The sequence below is a fragment of the Hoplias malabaricus genome, chromosome 17 (assembly GCF_029633855.1).
Source record: "Hoplias malabaricus isolate fHopMal1 chromosome 17, fHopMal1.hap1, whole genome shotgun sequence".
Classification (NCBI taxonomy): Eukaryota; Metazoa; Chordata; class Actinopteri; order Characiformes; family Erythrinidae; genus Hoplias; species Hoplias malabaricus.
This window is the reverse complement of record NC_089816.1, coordinates 2,655,215-2,681,320: the sequence shown is the minus strand read 5'-3', so window position 1 is coordinate 2,681,320 and position 26,106 is coordinate 2,655,215. Positions and strand designations below refer to the sequence as shown.

General features: G+C 41.4%; 4 protein-coding genes across 7 annotated transcripts; 2 read left to right on the top strand and 2 right to left on the bottom strand.

Annotated features, from left to right (window-relative positions):
- Window positions 1–600: 600 nt before the first annotated feature.
- On the bottom strand, window positions 601–5,142 carry lsm11 (LSM11, U7 small nuclear RNA associated). The gene is made up of 4 exons (XM_066649706.1): window positions 4,645–5,142; window positions 3,503–3,642; window positions 2,695–2,778; window positions 601–1,292 (listed from the first exon to the last, which is right to left on the bottom strand). Exons 1-4 carry the CDS (start codon window positions 5,099–5,101, stop codon window positions 999–1,001), a joined length of 975 nt encoding a protein of 324 aa, XP_066505803.1. The 5' UTR covers window positions 5,102–5,142; the 3' UTR covers window positions 601–998.
- A 2,859-nt stretch (window positions 5,143–8,001) lies between these two features.
- On the top strand, window positions 8,002–13,988 carry zbtb3 (zinc finger and BTB domain containing 3). 3 transcript variants are annotated; one of them, XM_066648947.1, is made up of 2 exons: window positions 8,002–8,102; window positions 10,251–13,987. In XM_066648947.1, exon 2 carries the CDS (start codon window positions 10,264–10,266, stop codon window positions 12,046–12,048), a length of 1,785 nt encoding a protein of 594 aa, XP_066505044.1. In that variant the 5' UTR covers window positions 8,002–8,102; window positions 10,251–10,263; the 3' UTR covers window positions 12,049–13,987. The 3 variants fall into 3 exon arrangements, with proteins under 3 accessions (XP_066505044.1, XP_066505045.1, XP_066505046.1); XM_066648948.1 differs by lacking the exon at window positions 8,002–8,102 and adding an exon at window positions 8,325–8,468; XM_066648949.1 differs by lacking the exon at window positions 8,002–8,102 and adding an exon at window positions 9,881–9,956 and having other exon boundaries at window positions 10,251–13,988.
- A 23-nt stretch (window positions 13,989–14,011) lies between these two features.
- Window positions 14,012–18,192, bottom strand: rnaseh2c (ribonuclease H2, subunit C). 2 transcript variants are annotated; one of them, XM_066648951.1, is made up of 5 exons: window positions 18,037–18,192; window positions 17,387–17,540; window positions 16,571–16,683; window positions 15,126–15,245; window positions 14,012–14,783 (listed from the first exon to the last, which is right to left on the bottom strand). In XM_066648951.1, exons 2-5 carry the CDS (start codon window positions 17,538–17,540, stop codon window positions 14,760–14,762), a joined length of 411 nt encoding a protein of 136 aa, XP_066505048.1. In that variant the 5' UTR covers window positions 18,037–18,192; the 3' UTR covers window positions 14,012–14,759. The 2 variants fall into 2 exon arrangements, with proteins under 2 accessions (XP_066505048.1, XP_066505049.1); XM_066648952.1 differs by lacking the exon at window positions 18,037–18,192 and adding an exon at window positions 17,869–18,019.
- A 397-nt stretch (window positions 18,193–18,589) lies between these two features.
- Window positions 18,590–25,870, top strand: trmt12 (tRNA methyltransferase 12 homolog). Its single transcript, XM_066648950.1, has 7 exons — window positions 18,590–18,737; window positions 18,958–19,126; window positions 19,209–19,407; window positions 20,998–21,148; window positions 21,515–21,624; window positions 22,035–22,192; window positions 25,087–25,870. Exons 1-7 carry the CDS (start codon window positions 18,685–18,687, stop codon window positions 25,564–25,566), a joined length of 1,320 nt encoding a protein of 439 aa, XP_066505047.1. The 5' UTR covers window positions 18,590–18,684; the 3' UTR covers window positions 25,567–25,870.
- Window positions 25,871–26,106: the final 236 nt, after the last annotated feature.

Genomic DNA, 26,106 nt, shown 5'->3' with positions numbered 1-26,106 from the left:
ACAGTCACCTGGAGGAAACCCACGCAGACACAGGGAGAACAGACCACACTCCTCACAGACAGTCACCCGGAGGGGGACATGAACCCACAACCCCTGGAGCTCTGAAGGAGAGTGACAAAGAAAATTTCTATATATAGTTGTAAAGTAAGAGTGGTGTGAAGTTGCTGACACATTGCACTGGGCCCATTCCACAGAATAATGTGATTAAGGGTGTTTTCACACCTGTAGTTTGCTGTGGTCTAAAACATTTAAGAAGTTCAATAATCGCTTGGTCCAATTCACAAGTGACCACATGATAAATAAAACAACCGACCACATGATAAAAACTCACGTGGGATGCTCTGTAAACTATCGCTGTGTGATTGTTCTCAAACGCTTACATCCCACATCCACTGGCCTTGTCTATCCAGAGCGGCAAAAATGAAAGACTTCACAGAATGCAACAAAGGGTGGAAAGCTCCTAATTAATAACATTCATTTAAGAAAATATATATATATATATATATATATATATATAATGAGCAAGTAATATTTAGAATTTTTTTATAGCACAACAATGCAGAGCAGAAAATAAATGATTGATCACAAAGTGCTCCAAGTTTGATTCATCTTTAATTTTTCCAGCTCTAAAAACAGTATTTAGAGTTCATACATATCAATATGATACAACAGGGCACACGAACATGTTTCCTTCCAGCCCTTAAACATGGTGTTCGATTCAGAAACCGTGATCATTCCATAAAAGGCACAATCTGTCGTGTGAATGTCCAAAACACAGCAAATAATCTCTAAAAACTGATTATTGCATGAGAAAGTGTATGTGAAATAGAGCGAGTTCTCCACAAGGGAGGGGCCTGGTTTAAATCAGGTTTAGCAAAGAATCTCTTGTACATCCAGGCCACTAGGTGTCAAAACAATGGCTATTACAAAGTGGGACAACAAACCATTAGAGAGAATTATCAACAGTTATTTATTTTTTTAATAAAAGAACTGGATTGCTATTCTTTCTGAACATTCACAAGAAGGACATTTTCTCCTCGGATAAAGAGCTGATTGACATGACGTGTCCGAACTTTTCCATACTGAACCTTTGTTTTGGGAAGTTTAGTCCTCTGTTCTGAGCTGCTGTTCGGTGCCTGCTCAGCTGCAGGGCTCTTCCCAGTCTGTGTCCGTTTAGGCCCCGTGCTGGTTCCTTTTCCGCATTGATGCTCCTGGGTCCGGTTGGCTGATGGTGAAGTGTCTTCTGCAGATTTCCCAGAGTCTTTTAGATCAAAACTCAGCTTTTGGAACAGCTGTGGGTAAAACAATATTCACAGATAATGTGCGTTCATATTTCAGCATGTACTTAAATCCACAAACATTCATTCATTCATTATCTGTAACTGCTTTATCCAAGTCAGGGTGGCAGTGGGTCCAGAGCCTACCTGGAATCATTGGGCACAAGGCAGGAATACACCCTGGAGGGGGCGCCAGTCCTTCACAGGGCAACACAGACACACACACACTCACACCTACGGACACTTTTGAGTCGCCAATCCACCTACCAACGTGTGTTTTTAGACTGTGGGAGGAAACCGGAGCACCCAGAGGAAACCCACGCAGACACAGGGAGAACACACCACACTCCTCACAGACAGTCACCCGGAGGAAACCCACGCAGACACAGAGAGAACACACCACACTCATCACAGACAGTCACCCGGAGGAAACCCACGCAGACACAGGGAGAACACACCACACCCCTCACAGACAGTCACCCGGAGGAAACCCACGCAGACACAGAGAGAACACACCACACTCCTCACAGACAGTCACCCAGAGGAAACCCACGCAGACACAGAGAGAACACACCACACTCCTCACAGACAGTCACCCAGAGGAAACCCACGCAGACACAATCGGGAATCGAACCCACAACCCACAACCGGTGAATAGCCCCTTTTCATTCGGATATTCGAAACTTAAGAGAAAATACGTTGTGAAATCTGTTATAACTTGCCGTTTTATATATAGCTGTAAAGTGAGTGGTGTGAAGTGGCCTTATATATTTGTCCCCCCCATTGTTGAAGCTTGTGATCCAGAGCTAATCATCCAACATCAGAACCTCACTTCAATAATGATCTGGGTTGAGGTTCTGATGTTGAATGATTAGCTCTGAATCACAAAGACCACACCAGCTCATTTACAAAGCTATCTGAGTGGAGCTTCAACACTGAACAGAATCACAATCTTTGGGAGATTAATGTCCCCCAGTTCATGCTTGGCACTGGGTATGGTGACTCTGATCTGCATGTGCTCTGGGATCTAATCTCATCTCATGTTTTATGACAATTACACAAGTTGTTTACGTGCCTGTGGTCTGGTGCTTTTTGATTTGGGTGGATTTACTCATTAGAAGAGAGGACTACAAATGATGGACATACTGTGCGTTGTATTTTCAGTGATACGGAATGTGCAGAGAAGCATCTGAAAGCTTAATACAAAGATCTTTATTAAAATCAATGAAATACTGATCATTTCATTGATGTCTAGTCTTACAAAAGATTCTCTATACGCAGCTGTTGAATTGTAGACTTAGTTTTATAAACTAAGCACCTAGTAATTCATTAAGTGGCTTGTTTGTATGTTCATCAAAGTGTTTCATATTAATACGTGTTGCAGAGGGGAGAATTTTACAGTTCTAAAGAAACATACCCTTGTAACAGTCAATGCTTTCTCATGATAGAAAGCTTCTCCAAGTAAAGGCTCCCTGTATGTTTCGTCAACATCCACCATTGCCTAGAAACAAGGGAAAAGGACAGCAAACGAAGACATAATTAGGGGATGTATTGCTACACAAAGATAAGAAGGACATGTTTTTCAACATTGCAGGGCAAAGCTAATTTTTTTTTATTGGATTTTGATTTTGTGCATATTTTGCAAGGTAAACGTATCATTTCCACTGCATACCCATGCTGATTATCATAACAACAATGCAGGTACCCGGGCATGAAGGCAAGCAGCATTCCCCAAATGTTTAAAAAAAAAGAAACACGAAATCTGACCCAAGTCACATGTTCAGATAACAGATATGAATGCACCAAATAAAGTAACTTAAATGTAAGTGGTTATAGTCAGATTTCATTGGCATTTAACCATTCAAACAGCAGAACATCTGTTCTGTTCAATTTGGATTTGAGCTGCCTCTGAATACCTATACCATCAAATAGCTCCCCTTGTGGAGAAATTTGGTAAACATGAGTGTTTAAGTAAGAGATGAGTGATTTGAATTACAAACCAGGTTCATGAGGTACGTTCATATCTGAGACAATGTAATAGTTTGACATGTAATATGTAACACTACTGCTCTTCACTTGACAGACTAGTGTTTAATGCACAGGCTGAGCAGGATAAACCACACTACACCAAAAGGAACACTCGAACAAGCAGCATGCGACATTTGATATTGTAAGTCGCTCTGGGTAAGTGCATCGGCAAAATCTGGCATAAATGAGACGTTTACCAGGTTCCAGAACTTGTCAAATGCCACAACGAAGCCAGTGCATACTCCACGAAGACCCTTGAAAGATCGAATGTGAACTTTGACTCTGATCCTCTCCTGGACACAGCGGTTCAGCTCTCCCAGAGGACTGCCTTCATGCACTACAACACACACAAACACACACAGACAGTATGTATCTGTAGCCTTGAGTACAGACAGACTTACACAAAAGTAAAGCATGGTGTACCACAGAGTTCTGTTTTAGGACCTCTACAATATACGCTTTCATTAGGAGAATATCATCTGAAAACTTGGCTTTAACTTTCACTGCGATGTTGATAAAACAGCTGTAATTAAAGTTGGAGAACTGTGTTAAAGATATTAAAGATAGGACATCAAGTAATTCATCTTCATCTTAGACATATTGCTAAGAAATGTGCAGATGGAGAGGTTTGTGGATAGAGAGTTGTAGTAAGTAAAGAGAGACTGATATCACATGGGTCCTTCACATCTACTTTTCTGACTGTCTTTATAGTCATGCTGTTCTAATGGTGCCTGCCTGGGAAACGGACAAGTTTCAGTGCACTCAGACAATCTCATAATGCACTGCAAAAATAGTCTACAATCCATGGGCACTAGCAAATAGCAGAGTACCCATAATACACTGCGTTATTTGGCAAAACCTGCATGAGCGATTGCCTATAATAGTACATGTAGTGAATAATAAAGGGAATAGTGCCATTTCAGACACAGGTTATATATCTCTGCTGAGCTGAACAACTGCCCATTCTAACTGGCCTGATGCTGGAGAAAGGTATCCACGTTTACCTGATCTCTGACCAGCTTTATTGTTCAGACAGCTGCTGTGTGACACCAGGTGCCAAAAGCATTCTACAAACACATTTTAACTGAATGATTTCAAGTCTCAGTTTAGAAACCCCCATAAGGAACCCCCTTACAGCAGATACTAGAGCTGAAATACTCGGGGGAATATTTAGACTAAGTGCAATCTGTTTGTCATATATTCCCACTGCCATTTTAATTCTGTACCATTATTTTAAAGAAGTAAATACCCTCTCATATTGTTTGCCTAATTAATGTGTTTGTGTTTGTGTTGTAACGTCTGCGGCAATTTCTTCGGGATCAATAAAGTCTTTTCTTACATGGCATCCTTGTAAGAACATTTTTCCGAGCTTTTTGTTTTCTTCGACTTCTACCCTTCTCTCCCTCTTCTTCCACTGGGTTCTTTACCATGAGTCTTTTCAGTCTCTCTATCCTCTCGGGGTCTGCTACACCTCTCTGCGACTTGCGAAGCCTTTTCTGAACATTTTCGGGTTTTGCTCGGCCTCGTCCTCCTTTAATAAAACTCTCGTATTCCGCGATGTTGTTGAAGCACTTGATATTGGGGAATGGCAGAGGAACCTTGGGCGAATACAGCGCCAAAAGCGGGTCAAACTGCTCCGAACTAATGTCGAGTTTTTTATCGATGTCCTCGTCGCTGTTCTCGCCGGTTCCTCGCGGCTCAGACGGAGTTAAAACTGCGGAGTCCTCGCAGAGACCAGAACTGCTTACTCCTTTCGACTCAGACTCTCTCTCCCTCTCCCTCTCCCTCTCCTCCATGTTTGAAAGAACCGCAGACAGCGAGTGTGACGTCAGCACACTTCAGCCCTGCGCTTCAAATTAAAAGCACAGGTGTCAATTAATTAAAGGCAAGTTATAACAGAGTTCGTAACGTATTCTCCCTTAAGTTTCGAATATCCGAATGAAAAGGGGCTATTCACCAGGCCCGGGATGGGTCTTATTTTACTGCACACAACTGTGCACCTAATTCATAACCGCGTTACAGGGACACGTTACAAGGAAACAGTTGAAATTACTAATTTTATATATATATATATATTATAATAATTAGTAATTTGGGTTAATTATCAGACCCAGAATGTCCTTAAAATAGTTCATATTAAGGAATTTGTTTTGTTTTTGTATCCCTCTTCCCTGTTTTACGCATTTAAAAAAATACGCTTGAAGAAAATCAAGCAGAGATTATATTCTATCAAACACAGAGCCTGCGGACTCAGATGAGCCCTGTCCGTGCGTGCAATATGCTGTTTAAATTAGGTTAATTATTGCATATGTGTAATATACGTTTGTACTCTCTTGTTTAATCGTTAGGACCACAACAGAGCATGTCAGTGTATGTCACTTTCAATGTTTTTATATTCTACTACTGACGTGCAGACTGACCAATTAAATGTTTACAGAGAAGGTTATCGACCAATAACGGTAGCTCTACAGTCAGACCGTCCAATCAGAAGATTCTAGGCTACTTCACCACGCCCCCTTCTCACTCAAGAGAACCAATCGGAGTAGGGGAGGGCGGGACTAGTTTGTGAACGAAACTTCTCGAAGTTCTATGTAAGCGCTAGAAAAACAAAATCCCAGACGTTTGTGAAATTCCGCCCGGACATTTTCTTAAGTCTAAAAAAGAGGACATGTCCGGGTAAAAGAGGACGTCTTGTCATCCTAAAATAACAAAAGAAAAGTTTATACATGTAACAGTTGATGGGGTGTGGGTGTAAGTACAAATAAGCACATTGAGTCTTGAGGTTGTTTTTCTGCCAGTGAGGCCTCACAAGGGCTAATTGATTTTGTGTCTCTTTACAGAGTAAGACAAATGAAAAGAAGTTTATTTAAAGGCCATTATGGACCATTGATTTTGGGAGCTGGTCTTAACTGTGATAAATATGATGCCTATCTCTTGAGCTATGAAGATTATGATAAAGATTTGTGTGATCATGATAAAGATAGTTGTCCTGACCGCTAAATAACATCAGAACAACAGAGCTGAGAGAACGAACAGTGTGTGTAGAAAAGGAGGTTGTCATAATATTCTGGGTACACCACTTGCACCATTCCTTCCCATGATTCTCACCTTGTAGAGATGAGGAGCGTCATTCACTGCAATGACCTCAAGCTAATTTGGTGTTCTTGTTGATTGAAAGGTGTGGCGTTCTGTTTCAGGATCAAAGGGGCGAGCCCAGAAGCCCATGCATCTCTGACTCATGCAACTTCTTCTAGCTCCTCCTGGAGGATCCACAGGTCTTCACAGGCCAGCTGGGGGATATATTGCCTCCAACTGCTCCTCGGTCTAGCCCCAGGCCTCCTTCCAGTCGCCCTGGCCCGGTATATCTGAGGGCATCCATCCATCCATTATCTGTAACCCTTATCCAATTTAGCGTCGCGGTGGGTCCAGAGCCTACCTGGAATCATTGGGCGCAAGGCGGGAATACACCCTGGAGGGGGCGCCAGTCCTTCACAGGGCAACAGAGACACACACATTCACTCACACCTACGGACACTTTTGAGTCGCCAATCCACCTGCAACGTGTGTTTTTGGAGGAAACCCACGCGGACACGGGGAGAACACACCAACTCCTCACAGACAGTCACCCGGAGCGGGAATCGAACCCACAATCTCCAGGTTCCTGGAGCTGTGTGACTGCGACACCTACCTGCTGCACCACCGTGCCGCCCATATCTGACGCAGGAGATGTCAAATGGGCATCAGATGCTAAAACCAACTCATTTCAACTATCTCCTCCTTCATTGTTGAGTTCCTCACCCAATCACAGAGAATATACCCTGCAATTCACCAATCTCATTGTTTGAGTCCTTACCCAAAGCTCATGACCATTGAGGGTGGGCATGTTGAAAGAGCGGTAAACTGAGAGTTTTGCTTTATGGCTCAGCTTCCTGTTTACCACCATAGTCCAGTACAGTGACCGCATTACTGCAGATGCTGCTCCTCATATACAATCAATCTCACAATCCCTTTTCCCATCACTCATGAACATGTCCCTGACATACTTGAACTTCTTCTCTTCAAGTCGGTCAACATGACATGGACAGAAAAAAATCACAGCAATCTTTTCATTAATAACTAAACATCTATTGTGGAAGACTCAAGAAAGGCACCCAGCCAGGTCGCAGGTATTAGAGCATTTTTATTTAGATAGCCCAAATCAAATGAGATGTATATGTTCCACCAATCAGTTTCAAATGACTTTTCAGAAAATATGAAAATTTCCCAAGTTTGCATCACAGGCAAATATGTTCTTTTTATTGGTCCATGATGACTGGGTATTTGTCCATAATTATTTTTTGATCATAGTTGACATAAGATGGAGAGACACGCCAGTATATTAACGTTAAAAAATCAAACCGTGTGTATAAGCTTCAATGGAAACATGAGTTTGAAAGTTATTGTAGGAATATAAACTGGACACTAGATGGCAGCATGGTGCTAGGTGTCATATGCTTTCAAACAGTAAACCATTTTCCGTTAGTTGGTTTAACTGTATTAATGCTTCATATTAAAAACGTCATAATGGCCATCGCTATCCATATATAATCCACTATACTGTTATGACTGGACGATATATATATATATATATATGTAATGGAAAACAACACTAGGAACGTTATAATGTACGATTTTTTTGTTGCTACACGGTCGTTTACGGCAACGTACCAGTTTGGTGGGGTGGGGGGTCTTTCCTTTGCGGCGTTGTGTGGTTGTATCTCAAATGGCTCCCTACATCCTCCCGAGTGCCGTACGTAGGTATGAAAAATAATGAATATTTGTAGTAAAAACTATTTTGTTGGCCCCCTATAGTATGTGGCAACGTCGTACAATTCCACCATTAGTGTATACAGTAATATTTGGCGGTTTAAGCACAATGTTTATAACTCAGGAAGTGCACTACGTATGGAGCTCGGAGATAATTGAAACAAAGCCGGGGAATACGAAACCACAAACAGTGGCTGCGTGCTTTGAGCTTTTTATAGAAAGGGCACTCCGTTTTACAGCTTTTATATTAAATTAAAGCTTTGCGGGCTTGTTTTTATTGCAGTTGTTGTACTTACAGAGGGCGAAATGAGTAAAAGTATTTTGTAATTTAGCTTCTGGATCCTTTTCAGTGAACTGGTACGGCCTTTGTGTGTTTTTAATTAGTTTGTTGTTGCTTGTCAACATGTTGTGTGTGTTATTGGACGTTCTGCGGCTTAATTGTGTATTTTATTTACAACCACTCGACCACCTTCCGGTTTTTTATTTTGATAAGAAACTCTAGATTGATTCCGTAACAAATTGTATTTGACTGTTTAACAGTGAGATTCTCACTTGCAATGATGTTATTCCTTTTCCTTTCGGGGAATAAGGAAGTTTTGTGCTGTAATCAGCCATGGAGAGGTGATTATAAATACATGTTTAGAAAATACTGATCGATTTGTAGGGCTTAGAGAAAATTAATGCCAAACCTACTTTGTTAGATATGTACACATCTGTGTAATAATATTCACTGGCATTGCAAATATTAAAGATTCACAGAGGAAAGAGCACACATTTTAGAGACCCAAACACAAAGCTGGTGTGTTTTTAACCTGGATGTGCTCTTCAGGATAACGATAATAGTTATATTTTTTAGTTAAAGTAGTTTACCACAGCATATATCAACATACACTGTATATCTAGAGGTGTGTAGTCACCCTTTATGATTACAGAATGCATGAACTTTAAGGCATATATTCTAGTTACATTGCTGTTCAGTTTGTATTATTTCTAGGAATGTCCCGATCAAGCTTTTTTTGTCCCTGATCCGAGTCTTTTAATATTGAGCCGATTCTGAGTCCCGATCCGACTTAGATTTTCCTAAACAATACTGTTACACAGTGTACACTTAAAGTACAGTATAGTTATTAAAATCAGCCCTGTGTATCTGCATGACACTAAATATCTCGCATTAAGAAATTGTCTGCATCCCAGCTGCTGTGGTGTTGTCACAAATATATTTATATTTTTTTAATAGTACATTAAATCATCTAATGTTATAAATAAATACTTTGATTCTAAAAGTCATTCAACTTTGTCATCACAGATGTACTGAAATGTAGTGTCTTCAAGACACCGTGCTAAAATAAGCTAGCTCTCGCTATATTTTTTCAGAAGTTACTCGTTTCTCTCAGCATCTGCAAAACAAACCCGTGGGCGGGACTGTGACTCCATTGGCTGCAGCATTAAATGATGGCCCGTTAACTCTGGCTGGTGATTGGCTGAATAAAAGTGAAGACCAATAGGAAGCGTTGAGGGAGCAGAGTGTCTCAAACAAATCATGGTCTTAACGGTCGCTTCAAAATACGTCCTGTATGTGTCCACAACACAACACGGCATTTGCTCCAGCTCTAAATGCGACTAGCGGGAATGTGGATTTGTGCGGGAACAGTTAGAAAGAAGTGTCTGCTACGGTGGCCAGTGTCTGATCAGAACATTTACAAATCGTGCTACATCGTGATCTAATAATGCTGTGATCGCCCCGATACCGATTATTGGAATAGGATCGGGACATACCTAATTATTTCTATATAAAACTTGAAATATAAATGGAAATGCACTGGAGCTACTGCACATGAGCCTCAGGTCACAGCACTCAATTTTAAGTGTAGACTAAAAGGTCATAAAGCATGTGTGTCCTTTTAACTGATGGTCCTCCTTCCAGTATAATTTGGGACAAATTTGTTGTCTGTGGTCCGGAGCTAATTATCATAGTTTACACTTTCTGATGTTTATACGGCTAAATGTAATTCAAATCTCAAAACAAAGTACTAACATATTTTAAAATGCCTTCACAGAAGAGTAGAAAAAAACATAACGCCTACATAAGGTTTTGTCACTGTTTTTCCTGTACCCTAATATTTTACCCTGTGCCTTAAGGTAACCAAAAGTGATGGAGTTCCCCGGACACAGTCAGCAACTCCTGGCAAGTCTCCGCTCCCAGCGACTGCAGGGATTTCTGTGTGACTGCACCGTAAAGGTCGGCCCCAACCGCTTTCTGGCTCACCGCGCTGTTCTGGCTTCTTGTTCCCCGTTTTTCCACATGTTTTACTCAGAACACCCAGTGGGCAACACATCTACAATTAACGGAGGTCCAGACCAGGACACCGTCACCATTAATGGAGACATAGTGACGCCTTCGGCATTTGGGCTGCTCCTTGATTTTATGTATGAAGGAGTTTTACGATTGGCTGCACATCCACCTCCAGAGGATGTCCTAGCCGCAGCGAGTTTCCTGCACATGAACGATGTGGTACGAGTTTGTAAGAAAAGACTGCAGGGCCGTGGATTGGCGGAGGCAGACAGCACCAGGGCAGAAGAAGTTGGGAGCGAAGCCTCTGGAAATAGGCAGGTTTTTGGGGTATCGTCTCAAGAAGGAAGGTCAAATGAAGCAGGAGCAAGAAATGCAGAAAGTGGACAGGTTGCAGAAAGTGAAAAGAGAACTCTTTCAATATCAGATCCTTCCTTATTACCCTCAAAAACACAGACAAGCCAGCAAACATCATCTCATATTGACCCTAAATCTGAAACAAGGCTAGTATCTCACAAGATGCAAAGCTGTATCTCACACAGTGCTAATTTGGGTAGTCCAGACATGGCAGACACTACTCAACCAGGTATGGATTCTCTTCCAGCAGCAAGTGACTCTGCACCGGGCTTGTACATCTCTTCTCCTGGCCCTATTAGACCTGGAACCTCAACAACATCTGGAAGTCTTGAATCTGCTCTTTCCAGCCCTTGCAGCACAACAGAATCACTACAGACGGGTACAGAAACTCAGGCTACTGTTATGGCTCTGACATACGTGGACAACAGAGCTGGCGACTCTTCTCAAAATATGTCCATATCAAAAGAAACATCTGTTTTTGCAGAGGGCAACACTTCACATGGTGAAACTTTAAAGCCTAAGCAAATTCAGCGCAGAAAACAGAGTCATCTACCGTCACAGACTATTCACATTCAGTCTGAAGCCAGACAGGTTTTAAGAAGCTTGGATGAAAATACACATTCTCCCATTACCTTGTCTTTAGAAGATAACTGTGCTGAACAAGCAAAGGATGAAAAAGGGGTTAAAGTAAAAGTGGAAGCCATTGTCATCTCTGATGAAGAACCGGAAGAGACGGAGGAAACAATTGTAAGGGTCAGAGCACCAAGGAGAGACGCAGATTTACAGGAAAGAGACGGTTATGACAACAGCCGTGACATAGAGGAAATCACTAATGCTCACTTCATGCCTCATCATACATTAATACAACTTCCTCACGATCACCAAGAGCCTCTTTCTTTCCCGCTTTCCCCACACGGACCTAGTACTTCATCTTCGGATGCCACTAGCTTTCCATCTGCCATTTTCCCAGCAGCCTCCCAGCAGTCAGAGCAGCAGCCCATCTACTTTGAGGAATTTCAGGATTCTCTCGGGAACTATGTAGAAGATGTACCCACATGCAACACTTGTGGAAAGACATTTTCTTGCGCATACACGCTGAGGAGACACGCCATAGTACACACTAGGGAGCGTCCCTATGAGTGCAGTTACTGTTACCGTAGTTACACACAGTCTGGGGACTTGTACAGACACATAAGAAAAGCACACGATCACGATCTCCCAGTCAAACGCAGCAGAACGGACACAGACCTTCCACCTTCTCCACCTGTTCCACAGCCTCCACAGACATAATCAGGTACATCAGTCCTGTCCAGGCACCATCCCTCAGACTGCTGGAAGAGTTAAGGCTTTTACACACTTTTGAACACTATTTGAGGAATCATTTTGGATAATTCTTTATCTGACCACTTGTGGTATCTCGTACACAACATAGGATTTTGCAGATGGCAAAAAAAAAATGACATTTTATTCACCCATTTAGGTTAGCTTTTTTTGCAAACGTTAACTGGAACAACCAGGCAGTACCCAATATATTTTGACAAAACCATGCAGAAACACTGAACAAAACCTTGGTGTGTGACTGAATAAACGCCTATATTATGTATGGGTTTGAGGCAGGGTTGCCATTTTTAGGGCTCCAAAGTTATGTTCTGTGACATTCATTAACTAGCCTTGCTTCTGAGTTGGTCAAACTCAAGCTACAAAACTAAAAAAACAAAATGGTGGCATTTTTAAAAAAAAAAAAAAGAGATGCCGTATTGTTAGGCTTTTTAATGTCATTTGTACAAGGATTTTAATGTTGAAGTGTCTGAATACAGGTGGAGTGTGGATTTCCATATGTAAAACAGAGGGCTGTGTTTTTAGCTGTTAGTGCTGGAGAAGATATTGTTTCTTCTTACTGTGTTTGACTCTGTTTTCAGCAAATTAACTATTCGTCTCAGTTTCTCTTGGGAACCATGAACATTACAAAATTTTGCAGTTCACATTTATCCATAGCCCATATGTTAAATGAACGAATGAGTCAATCTGAATCTCAAAATAGAAAACTACCCCACAGCTGAATATCTAAATACACGAATATACACATTTGAAATTTTGCTTGAAAACTCAAGCTTCAGCTCTTTACGAGATGATGAAACTGTGTCATACATCGGTGCAGAGACTGGAGGGAATTGATGATAGATTTAATGAACATGTTTCCAAGTGTGAAGAAAAGGGCAAACAATCACATCAGAGGCCAAGACAGGCTCAAAAATCCAATAACGGGTCAAAAACCACAAACTACTTAATTAATCGGGTTTAATATTCAAAGAGCAGAGGTAATGTGCTTGTGTCTTGTCCCCCACCAACAGTCTTTTTACTTGATTTTGAAGGACAACAATGCAAAGAATATTTTGTTAAATATATCTAATATTTCTCCTTGTGATATGGTCGTAGGAATATTATAAGAATTTACAGGTTTTATTAAAACATGGCGTATTCTTTTACTAAGATTTTCAATTTTCAAACCAGTTGAGCGGTTTGTTCCTGAAAGCTCTCGTCATGCTTGTTTCCACCCTGTTTAAGTAACGTGGCTCAGAACAGCTGGTTTGGATGCGTTTCTATTAATGAAAAGGTGCCACTGCTCCCCCCACTCCTGACTGCAGTGAGAAACATACACAACGATTAATTTTTGTTGCGCTAATATGGGCCCATTTTTTATTTCTGCCCTAGAAATCAGTTTTTAAGAAGTTATAAAAAGGCAGTGTTACATTCAAGTGACTGGCAGCTTTGAGATCCAAAGTATCAGGTCTGGAGATGTCCCAGAGTGGTCCTTTTACATAGGCAGGGCACAACAGGATGTTATGTGTTCTGACAGCAGGAAATGTGCTGCATGCTTGAGGTGTGGAGCAGCGGTTGTGCAACAAAAGCAGGAGCCTTTGCAGCAGAGTTGTATTGCTAAGCTTTTACCAAAAAAAAAAAAAAAAAAAAGTGTTCCCGGTTGTTTGGACCAACTTTGTAAATTACTTTTATTATTGATATACTGCCACACAACATTCAGTATGTTATTACCCATAACGTATATCATATACACATGAAGATGACATCTGTTCGCCTCAACAAATGCCTTTTTGTATCGTCTCAAAATGTGAAACAAATGTATAGACTGAATGGTGTAGCTGTCCCAATAAATTTCAGTTGGTTAAACATCCAGTGACTGCAAATACTGAGTGCTTACCGTAAACACGGAGCTGTACTCGACATGATCTTACAGCCTGACCTTGCAGGAATTATGAAGTATGAATTTCACAAATTATTTAAATTGTTACCTATGTACTATGTATCTAACGTATAGGGAATATGATGTTAATATAAATGCTAAACCAAATTTGAGTAAAAAAAAATAATATGTCACTGATCTTCTATTAAGTGCCTCTGACAACCTGAAAAAAGTGAAGTGAAATATGACCCATCTTTCACACAGTGTTTATGTTTACAGGATTCCCTGCTTTGTATTTTCTGATCAGCTTTCACTACTTCCTTGCTTTACAACACTTATTACAGTTAATGAACATCATCTTTATTAATCAATCAAGTGATCTCTTTATTTTTCATGTGTCCACCAAGTCCTCCATATCAGAGTAAGCTAAGCTTTCAATAAGGTTTCCAAATATTTGAAGACACCCCTTATATCTAGCCATCTTTTGTACCCAGACCACCATTTTAAAAATGATGTTTACTCAAAGCTATCAAAAATAAGGCTGATGTTTCAGTTCATTTAAAAGTCTTTCAATAAGAATTTCTTTTTTTATTATTAAAACTATAGTAGCCTAGCTCTGAAAATAACGTAAAAATGTTTAGGAAGAATCCTGTCTTTAATTTAATCAGCAGGATCTGATCTTTACACAACTGAAACATACATCACAGTACTTGGATTAAGCTTGTATTACTCGCCATACAGAGAATTCCATGGTGTGCAGAAATGTAACAGCAAAATATCCTTCGTGAAATGTAATAGACTTTCAGTCATCCACTGGTGCATGTATCTGAAGAAAGAGAGAATGAAATTCAGTGGAAGGAAGACATTAGTCACTCCTTAGTGTAAATTAACTGTAACACATTTTGGTGTAACTTTACTGTAGGCTACTGATGATAAAGCTACACGAAACCTACACAAGCCTTTCATATCTAACAAATATCTTGAAGTCTTATTGCAACAATCGTCAGTAATAGGTTCTAGGATGTAACTGACTAAAGTAGCTCTTATTTTTTGTAGGACACACAGGTGTAGGTTTGTTACTTGTTGTGAAGAGTACTTATGAACGTCATGCAGACCTATAAACAAAGATCTACAATAGCTTTTAGTAGTCTCATCGATCCAAGCTCACCATTTCCGCCAATTTAGGCCACGCCATTGCCATGACAACTCCATCATCAGGTGTGGGAGAGGTCTCCAAGTTCCAATATACAAAGTTATGAAAAACCGAGGAAACTTTCACAGTTCTGTCCTGTAAAATAATAAAAAATGAAAACAAATAATTTAAAATATATTCAGTACATCTTTGATAACACCAAGTGCATGGGTAGGTGAATTGACTTCTGTAATAACTGTCCTGGTTTGTGAGTTAATGAGTGTGTATGTGTGAGTGAATGTGTGTGTGCCCAGATATGGATTGGCGCTCTGTCCTGGGTGAAATCCTAGTGCCCGATGCAGTCCTCCAGGTGGACGGTCGTTTCTGGTCGAGAGTACGCTGTGCGCGTTTGGCTGCCGCTTCTCGCCAGTGTGTGTGTGTGAATTGAGCGTTCTGAGCAGTGTAGATTGTAAAGCGTCCTTGGGTATCTAGAAAGGCGCTATATAAGTGTAAGGATAAAATGTGTACAGTGTACATCTGCAAACCACACACAGTTCTATTTATTTAATTTTTACGAAGTGATACCTCGCACCAAGATAGCATTAGCTGCAGATTCCTTAGGTGCTATAAGTTGCAAGGTGGGGCTTCCATGGATTATAGTTGTTTTTCCATCAAATCCCACAGATACTTATTCAGACTGATATCTGTGTATTTTGGAGGCCACATTGACACCTTGAACTCTTGGTCATGTTCTCAAACAATTTTTGCTATGTGGGAGGGCACATGATCATGCTCAAAGACACCACTGCCAGCAGGGAATACAGGTTCCATGTAGGGGTGTACTTGGTGTGCAGTCGTGGACAAGGGTCAGCATGGGGACTCAATTGCCTGCAGGTACCGCTGGACTTAACTGTTCTGAAGACCAGCATTTAACATGTAGATTATTGTTCAGCAATTTACGCTACACTAGCGTGTTGGTAGGATCAGATCAAACAGGCTAGCCATTGCTCCCCATGTGCATCGATGAGCTTTGGGCACCCATGTCCATTGCCTGTGCACTGGTTGTCCTTGTTAGGACCTCTTTTGGCAGATACTACCATAGGAGGAAACCTATGTGGACAAGGGGAGAACACGCCAAATTTCCCGATCCAATGTTAAAGATTTTTAATAAAGTTTTCGGAGCAGATCTATGTGGAGTTTACTGTGTTATTTTTTGTAAAAATACAAATTAAATATTAAATCAGCATCTTGAATGTAAGCAATTTTTTAAAGCACTGCAGAGATATTCAGTTGTCGAGCTGTTTTTAATAAATATAAATGTACTTCAAGTATGCACTTGCAAAAGTACTATCTAGGAAAATAAAAGTATCAGATCTGCACTCAATATTTAAATACCTGGAGGTGGGGGGGGGGGGTGTATTAATTAACCTTAAGTGTTAAACCTCTAGACTTTTATTGTTCTACTTTAAAAAAAGGCCTACTTCTTGATCAGAGGATGGTTTTTGAACTTCCTTCAGTACGAGTCCAGTGTATCCCTGTGGACAGTTCACCTTCGCACCCTTCAGCCCTCTGCCTCGAAACGACACGCTCCGCTCTACAGCAGCAAACAGAGACAGCACAAGAAGAGTTAGGGGTCTTTGCTGTCTTTTTGCAATTTAACTTCTATAAACTGGAACAAAATTTGGTTCTTCATGCCGAACAAACAACAGGAATTCATTACACACACACACACACACACACACACACACATTACACAGAATCTACATAAGACACTAGATATAACATCATCAATCAAGTTCAACATCACAATAAATACATTACACTCACAGAACAATAACACAAGTCAGACAATGTACATGACAAAAGGTGAAGGACTTCACATAACACTACCTCCAGGGTTTATTCCCCAATTTTAAATAAATCAACAGCCCTGATTAATATCCATAATAAATGTCCATATGCAACTATAAATGGACCATTGATGGAAGGTAATTACATAAGCTTCCAACCACATGAGGTTAACTAAGAAAATGTTACTGCTGTGATGGCTAGTTTACAAAATACCAAAGCAACATTTTTAGAATGTTTTTGGGGTAGTGATGGTTAAGGCATGTGTAGTCAGTTAAGATGTTGGTAAGGATTTTAATCTAGTCCAGGTAGAATCTGCGGATGCAAAATGTAAAATCTGAGAATTTCGAGTAGAATCTTTTTGTTGTTGTTGTGGTAGTGAATTGGATGATGCTCCGAACCCTAACACCATTACAACACACAATTAAAATGCACTGCTGGAAACATACCACATTTCTCTTCTTTCACGGTGGAGGTGAAGAATTTGGAGACCTCCGCCGGTCCGTCATGTTCAATCTCGCAGGGTAAAAGATGGAGTTGTGGTTTTTCTGCCTGCTGCAGTGAGCTGAGCTGGACTGTGGTTACACAGCTGTTCACAGACATCTACCAGGGAAACACAATAAATATGAATCAGATTTACAATCATACTCAGCTCCATAGGTGTGAATTTCTACAAACAGTAACACATATGGACTCATTTAAAGTGTTCTACAGAGATAAAAAGTGACACAAACAAAATAAAAAGCCTGAAAAAGAATGAACATGAGACATGTGCGTCTCTTAAAGATATAGGCAAGTTGGTTGACACTTTCAGTAGCTATTCAAGTTCAAATTTGATAAATGTCTTTCTAAAATAAAGCTCAAATAGAGCTAACTGCAGATCGATTAAACGAAAACATATGAATCTCTGACTAGCTACAAGTCATTTTACCCGTGTTCCCACTGTAAGGGTCAGTCTCTGTAGAACAGTTTATTTTAACGTGGTCCTGGTTAAGTCAGGGCCACATAAATACAAAATTTAGTTTTTAGTTAACAAATGCAATATGGCGGTTATAATAACCATTTACAACTGATAAAAATGAACAGATAACACTGTTACCGTTGTGTTGTCTGGATCAGTGTTGTTTTGGGGAAAGCCTCGCCCTGATTGGACACTTTTCTCTTCGCCGCAGCGTTTCGATTTTTGGCGGGAAAACTTCACACACACTGCCACGTACAGACCGGGGGCGGTACTACACCAACTCAGCCTCTGTGGGGTTACCGACCTTATTCTACAGCTGTGGACAGGAGTCGTTCGCGGGCGCCCTCTAGTGTTAGCGTCTTCTGTCTCTTTCTTATACGTAAAAACAAGATGTGACCATTATTCTCCGCTGCGTTTGTTTGTTTGTTAGAGCTGATTTTTTAATTCTTATTGTTAATATAAATAATAGAACTTCCTGTACGCGTGCCTTGAATTTGCGTACATTTATGTTAATGATTTGATTAATCTGTAGATCATACACTATCAAAACAAAATCAACAATTCATTAAGGTCATTAAGGTCATAGAACGGAATAAATCTATTGATGTTCAGATAAATTCTACAAGACTAACGTTTAGAGCACCGTTAATGTGAAAACACTAGTATGTGCAGTGTACTATGTAGGGGACACTAAATGATTTGGGACACATCCGATAGCGAGCAACACTAAAATGTGTCCGGCTAACAACAAAGCACACAAATAGGTCACTCTGATTGACTACAAAAATGGACAGAATTCCTGCTTTAAAGGTGCCTCAACGCCACGCACAGCTTTACAAGTGAGTGACATTAGATAAATAACTGTGGTAAACAACAGAAAACATGTTTCATTAATAATAATATCAACCTTGAAATCTCGAAAACCTGTACACTGGAAAATCTTATACGGTGTTTAATGAGGGAGATTCCTGTTGGATAGTCATCAGCTTTGGGTTTATGTTGTAAAATGAAACCAAACATGACATACTGGTAATACCACAATTCAATTTTGTGTTTCAGAAAACATCTGTTGGCACTGGCTGTTTTAGACAAACAGTACTGTGTACAGAAACATTCAGATGGGACAGTGACTCTCCCCATCCTTCCAACTTCTGTAAAACATCTGAATCTGCTCTCACTTCAGAGTTCTGTTGATCCCAATGGTTCCTGTGAGATAATTAATATACAGGTATTTATAACACATACGTTCTGTACAGCTGTCTGTCTAAATATTTATCCTTGAATCATTTTGCCTGTTTTTTTATCTATAGACTCCTCAGTTTTCAAGAAAAGGAAAAGTGAAATCCTGCCGGGAGAGAATTATAGACGCTGTGCAGCCACTAGTGGTTTCCAGAGGAGAAAAATGGAAACAAGAACTAGAGGACGATATTCCCAGAGGATGGCAAAGGCATGAGGATCTGGTCCTGTTTGGAGAAGGATATTTTTCACAGAAAATCTGGACAGAGCTGGGTGAGTCCCACTTAGCCTCATGAGTATCATTCTTTCATTGTCTGTAACCGCTTATCCAGTTCCGGGTTGCGGTGGGTCCGGAGCCTACATGGAATCACTGGGCGCAAGGCTAAATGGTTCACAAAGAGATGGGTTTTCAGTCTGCGTTTAAAGATAGTAAGACAGTTCGCTGTTTGGACAGACAGTGGAGTGACGTGGGTGAACTTTAGAAGTTTGAAGACAGGCCGTGCCGCTGCATTCTGGATCACCTGAAGGAGCCTGATGGCCCGCAGAGGAAGACTAGCCAGGAGTGAGTTGTGGTAGTCAAGCCTTGAAATAACTAAAGACTATAGACAAGCACCTGGGCAACCTCCTGAGAAAGAAAGGATCGGATCCAGAGAATGTTGTACAGTAGGACACTGCATGACCAAGTCAGGTTCGTGATATGGGTTGCGAATGATAGCTGGCGATCCAGAATCACACCAAGGCTCAAGGAGCATCTCCAGATGGAACAACCGAGGAGTTCTCAAATGAGATAGCAAGATCTTGATGAGGGCTGGCCGTTCCAGGGATGAAAAGCAGCCCAGTGTTGCTAGGATTGAGCTTCAAGTGGTGAGACGTAATGTTAGTCAGACATGACGAGATTCGTCTGGAAACCTGAGTGTCGGATGGTGGGAAGGAAAGCATTAGTCGAGTGTTATCAGTGTAATAGTGGTAAGAGAAACCATTAGGGGTAAATATATCACAAAGTGAACGGGTATACAATGAAAAGAAAAGAGGACCCAGCACAGAGCTTTGAGGGACACCAGTGGATAGCCTGCATGGAGCAGAAGTAGATTAGTTCCATGTTACCTGGTGTCCTCCAGATAAAGACTCAAACCATTTGCTTAAGGGATAATTGATTGTAGACTGCATGTTCAAGAATTTTAGAGAGCAGAGGAAGGAGTGGATCTGGTCTGTAGTTACTGGAGTCTGAGGAGTCCTAAAGGACAAAGGAGCTTGACCAGAAGACAAGGACCTGTTTATGATGAATGTGATGAAGTGCAGTAGGTCCACTGAGATTGACTGTAGCAGTGTTGATGGGATGGGGTCCAGTAGGCAGGTGAATGGCTTGCTGGACTTGAGTAGCTGTAGTACGTCATCTCTGGAAAGGGAGGAAAAGCATGTTAAAGGTTTACGATATGACGACTACTAGTGCTTGGATCAGATGCTGATGCTTCCAGTCTCCCTTGTAGAAAGACAACTTCACAGTAGCTACTTCATTAGAGAACCTAGATAGGAGAGATTGGTAGGAATGAAGATTCAAGTCAAGCTGGGATTTCCTCCACCTTCTCTCTGCCTTACTTTATTTCTCTCCGGTTGCTGCGGAGAATATCTGTCCACCAGGGGGCACGTGGTGAGGATCTTGGAGGCCTGGAGGATATGTGAGATAGAATTCTAGAAGAAAAGAGAATCTGAGGAAATGCAGTAAAATAAAATGCACATGCAGCAAGTTGAAATGTAAACAATAGCTTGACTGTGCGCATCTAACACTGACACACACACCTTTTTAAAGAAAGTGTTGAACATTTCTGGAACATTAAGGTTTATTTGATTCTGATCATTCTGTAGGATGTGAGCTGTGGTTGGCTGTGTCTCATGCACTGGGAGTGAAGCGTATAGCCCAAATAACACGTGTCTCCCAGGACGGCTATCGAACACCTGTAGTTACGATGCTGTTAGGGGATAGCAGCTGTGTCGCACACATCGATAACCACATCAGGTAAAAACTCATTTCAAAAAATTATTAAGCATAAATAATGTATAAACCCATGTCTATTAGTAGATTATTTATGAGTTATCTCTATTGCTGTCATATCCATCTGTAACTGGGAGTACAAGAAAGCCTCAATTTTTTTTGTGCCATTGCGTAGGCAGGACAATTCTCCCTTGCCAACAGAAGCATCTATTAGCTGACATTATATATTTATGTATATACTATGCTGAAAAGATGCAGAGAAAGCAAGTAATCCCTCCCAGCTTAGTAACATCGTGTGAATGAAGGAGATCTACTTAATGTGTGGATTTGGGAAGGATTAAGAATGAAATGCCTGTTATATCAGTCCTCTAAAAACTCTTGAACTTACAGGTATGAGTTTGATGTCACAAAGTGCATGTTCTCCTTTGGAAACATCACTGAGAAACTGAGGATCGCCTCGTTTAACTGCAGCGGTGAGACAGTGGTTGATCTGTATGCAGGTATGTTATCATTAGTGAACATCATTAGTGATCACTGTGCCTTGATTTTGTATCTGGAAATGTCTACCACCTGGGGAACTGTGACTAAAATATTTGTGCTCATTGCTTTCTTTGTTGTAGCACATTATGTTAATTTTGGGAGAATGTACATGGCTTAAATAATACGCTGAAGATTATAAAATGTGTGAAGAATCTACAAGCCATAAGTGATCAATATAAAACATTATCCTCTAAGAAAAATAATCCTTTGTAATGTTTAATATTATATACAGTATAAATAAACCAGTTACAGTAACAGTACACTCTTCAGCTAACACAGAGCAAGTCCTAAGCCTAAATACACCAAGGCCTAAAATGAGTTGTCTCTCTTTTGATTGTCGGTTTCAATCCAAGCCCTTCTCCTCTATCAGGTATTGGATACTTCACGCTTCCTTACCTGGTTCATGCGCGTGCGCGTCACGTTCATGCATGTGAATGGAACCCAGACGCAGCAGCGGCTCTGCAGAGAAACCTGCAGCTGAATAAAGTCAGAGAACGCTGTACAGTGCATCAGGGAGACAACAGACTTGTAAGGACCACTTAAGATCAAATATATTTGCATCAGTTCAAAATAATTGGGTATTTTTTTGTAATAATTATTTTCACTTGAAGAGGCCTGTCTCTGGTGTAACATGGTGGTGTTTGAAAGGTTGTAAACCCTTTAGAAGATTCTACCTTTCTGCAGAAACATGACAATAAAAGTCCTAAAAGTGAATCAAGAGAACCCCTTAGCTCATGAGGAAGAAACCTTGAGAGGAACCAAGACTGGGAACCCATCAGAAAAATAAAAAACAAATAACAATAAACAGCAGTAAACTGATAGAAATAATGAGTTATAAGTAAAATGAAGGTAAAATATAAGTTATGAAGGCACACGAGGGAGCGAGACATGTCGTCAGTGATCCTGTGGGAGAGTAAAAACGGGTAAATCCATTTGGGCTAAGAGAGTTCCTTGCATGCCCTGTAGGAGAGACAATAAAAAAATCAATATCACGATTAATTGTACATTTTACCTTGATTATGATTAATGAACGATTATTTTGTTCTTGTATTTCTGACCCTCATATTTCAGTGACGAGGCCTGTGCTGTGAATATGCTCAAGCATTAAACATTTCTAATGTTGCTAGGGGCTTGTTCTTCTCTTGATTTTTTGAGCACTGTTCATATTTGCTGTGTGATTGTGCTTTGGCCGCTGAAATTGTTTTTTTTTTCTCAGCGTTTACATTTGACTTTTTGTTCAGTGTTGTATTAATTACAGTCAAAACCAGACCTTAATGACTTTGAACTGCTGGGCAATAGGCCAAATTCTTTCTCCTTAGCCCAGGTACGATGCATTGACTGTGTCTCTGCTTCAGGTGTAGTTTGGTATTAGGAGCAGTTGTTGAAGCCTCTTTCCTGGACACTTGATGCACTGACACCAGCCTCAGTCCACTCCTTTGTCAGGAAAAGTAGATTCAAAAACCTGACAGAGATTCACAATCATGGGTGTGGTTTTCTTACTTATCAGACCTGTCCACTTTCCATTAATATTCTCGATTCAGCCATGATCAGCAATGATCTTCTGTGGCCTACCCTTGTGGTTGCTGATGACCATTTTCTGTGGTGGTGTGTGTGCTGAACCAGACAGAGAGGTGTTTATACCTTTTGAATAGTAATTTACTCGAACTGGAAATAAAATGCTCTATTAATTAGAGACACTGACATATATACCACACCAATTGAAATAAAATAAAGTAATACAGATAAAGGTTAATAATATGGCACCTAATGTGTGTTGAATACAAAGTATTTACATTTTTAAATTATTCATTCATTCATTATCTGTAAATTTTATCCAGTTCAGGGTCGCGGTGGTTCCAGAACCTACCTGGAATCATTGGGCGCAAGGCAGGAATACACCCTGGAGGGGGCGCCAGTCCTTCACAGGGCAACACACACTCACACATTCACTCACACCTACAGACACTTTTTTGATCTGTGGGAGGAAACCGGAGCACCTGGAGGAAACCCACGCAGACACAGGGAGAACACACCACACTCCTCAGAGACAGTCACCCGGAGGAAACCCATGCAGACACAGGGAGAACACACCACACTCCTCAGAGACAGTCACCCGGAGGGAACCCACGCAGACACAGGGAGAACACACCACACTCCTCAGAGACAGTCACCCGGAGGAAACCCACACAGACACAGGGAGAAAACACCACACTCCTCACAGACAGTCACCCGGAGGAAACCCACGCAGACACAGGGAGAACACACCACACTCCTCACAGACAGTCACCCGGAGGAAACCCATGCAGACACAGGGAGAACACACCACACTCCTCAGAGACAGTCACCCGGAGGAAACCCACGCAGACACAGGGAGAACACACCACACTCTTCACAGACAGTCACCCGGAGGAAACCCACGCAGACACAGGGAGAACACACCACACTCCTCACAGACAGTCACCCGGAGGAAACCCATGCAGACACAGGGAGAACACACCACACTCCTCAGAGACAGTCACCCGGAGGAAACCCACGCAGACACAGGGAGAACACACCACACTCCTCACAGACAGTCACCCGGAGGAAACCCATGCAGACACAGGGAGAACACACCACACTCCTCAGAGACAGTCACCCGGAGGAAACCCACGCAGACACAGGGAGAACACACCACACTCTTCACAGACAGTCACCCGGAGGAAACCCACACAGACACAGGGAGAACACACCACACTCCTCACAGACAGTCACCCGGAGGAAACCCACGCAGACACAGGGAGAACACACCACACTCCTCACAGACAGTCACCCGGAGGAAACCCACGCAGACACAGGGAGAACACACCACACTCCTCACAGACAGTCACCCGGAGGAAACCCACGCAGACACAGGGAGAACACACCACACTCCTCACAGACAGTCACCCGGAGGAAACCCACGCAGACACAGGGAGAACACACCACACTCCTCACAGACAGTCACCCGGAGGAAACCCACGCAGACACAGGGAGAACACACCACACTCCTCACAGACAGTCACCCGGAGGAAACCCACGCAGACACAGGGAGAACACACCACACTCCTCACAGACAGTCACCCGGAGGAAACCCACGCAGACACAGGGAGAACACACCACACTCCTCACAGACAGTCACCCGGAGGATCTGTCCTGAATGGCTCCCCTGTATTGTGTATTCAGAAATAGAGCTAAAAATAGGAATGTATATGTAAATTATATGGACGTGTGGAGGCTATGGGTTGGACAATGGAAGGAAAATCTTGTGTTGCAAATGAATGTCAGGGAGATTTAATTACACTCCATTATAGACCCTTTTTATGGGTTCAGTCATTGTGTTTATTTGATACAATGTAAAGGACAGCTGATTTTTCAATTTATGCACTTTTCTGTGTTCTTTTCAGCTCTCCCTGAGTGATATAGCTGACAGAGTGAATCTGGGCCTGATTCCCAGCTCTGAAGAAGGATGGCCTGTGGCATGTCGCCTCCTTAAGAGAGAAACTGGAGGAATATTGCACATCCATCAAAATATCACCACACCAGTCCCCCATCAGGAGCTGCACAAGTTTTCAGACTCACAGAGCACAGACGTAGTGGATAGCAAGGAGGCTGAGAAGGCATCGCTGAAGAACCCGAGAGACAGAGTAGTGTGGTACTGCTGGGCGAAAAACACAGCCAAAAGTATAGAATCGCTTTTACAAGAAATAACCAAGAAAACCTGGGCAACCAACATTAAACACATAGAACACGTGAAATCCTACGCACCACATATCAACCACATAGTATTGGACTTAGAGTGTAAACCAATTAAATACATTTGTAGACAAGAAATTGACTTTGCTTTGCCTGGCACATTGAACATGTTTTCTGACATTCACAAATAACAGTAAACAAATGTTGCAGCAGGGAACCACCCCAAAGCGCTCATTTGAATTTTATAGGGAGTAACAAAATAACAGGCTGCCTGTGTGTGTGTGTGAGCATATTGTATGTGTGTTTTCATTGCAGCATGTTGCTCTCTGAAAAACACCTCGTAACTACAAAGCAGTGAAGTTATAGGAGAAGGAAAAACATTCTTAACTTTCAGTAGAAATTAATGCAGCAAATAATTTAAAAATTACAATGGCAATATCTGTTGGTCCGTTCATCATGAATTTTTTTCCTCAATGTAAAAATATGCAAATAAAGCAAGACATTTCTGTTTAATTACACTGTATAATGGTTTGTGAAGTGAAATTAGAAGTGGATTTTTTCCTTTCTTACTTGGAACAAGACTTAGTCAGATTCTTCTTTTAATGAAATTTTCCAATTTCATCTCCTGGACTCTCCCTGTGTCTGCGTGGGTTTCCTCCGGGTGACTGTCTGTGAGGAGTGTGATGTGTTCCCCCTGTGTCTGCGTGGGTTTCCTCCGGGTGCTTCGGTTT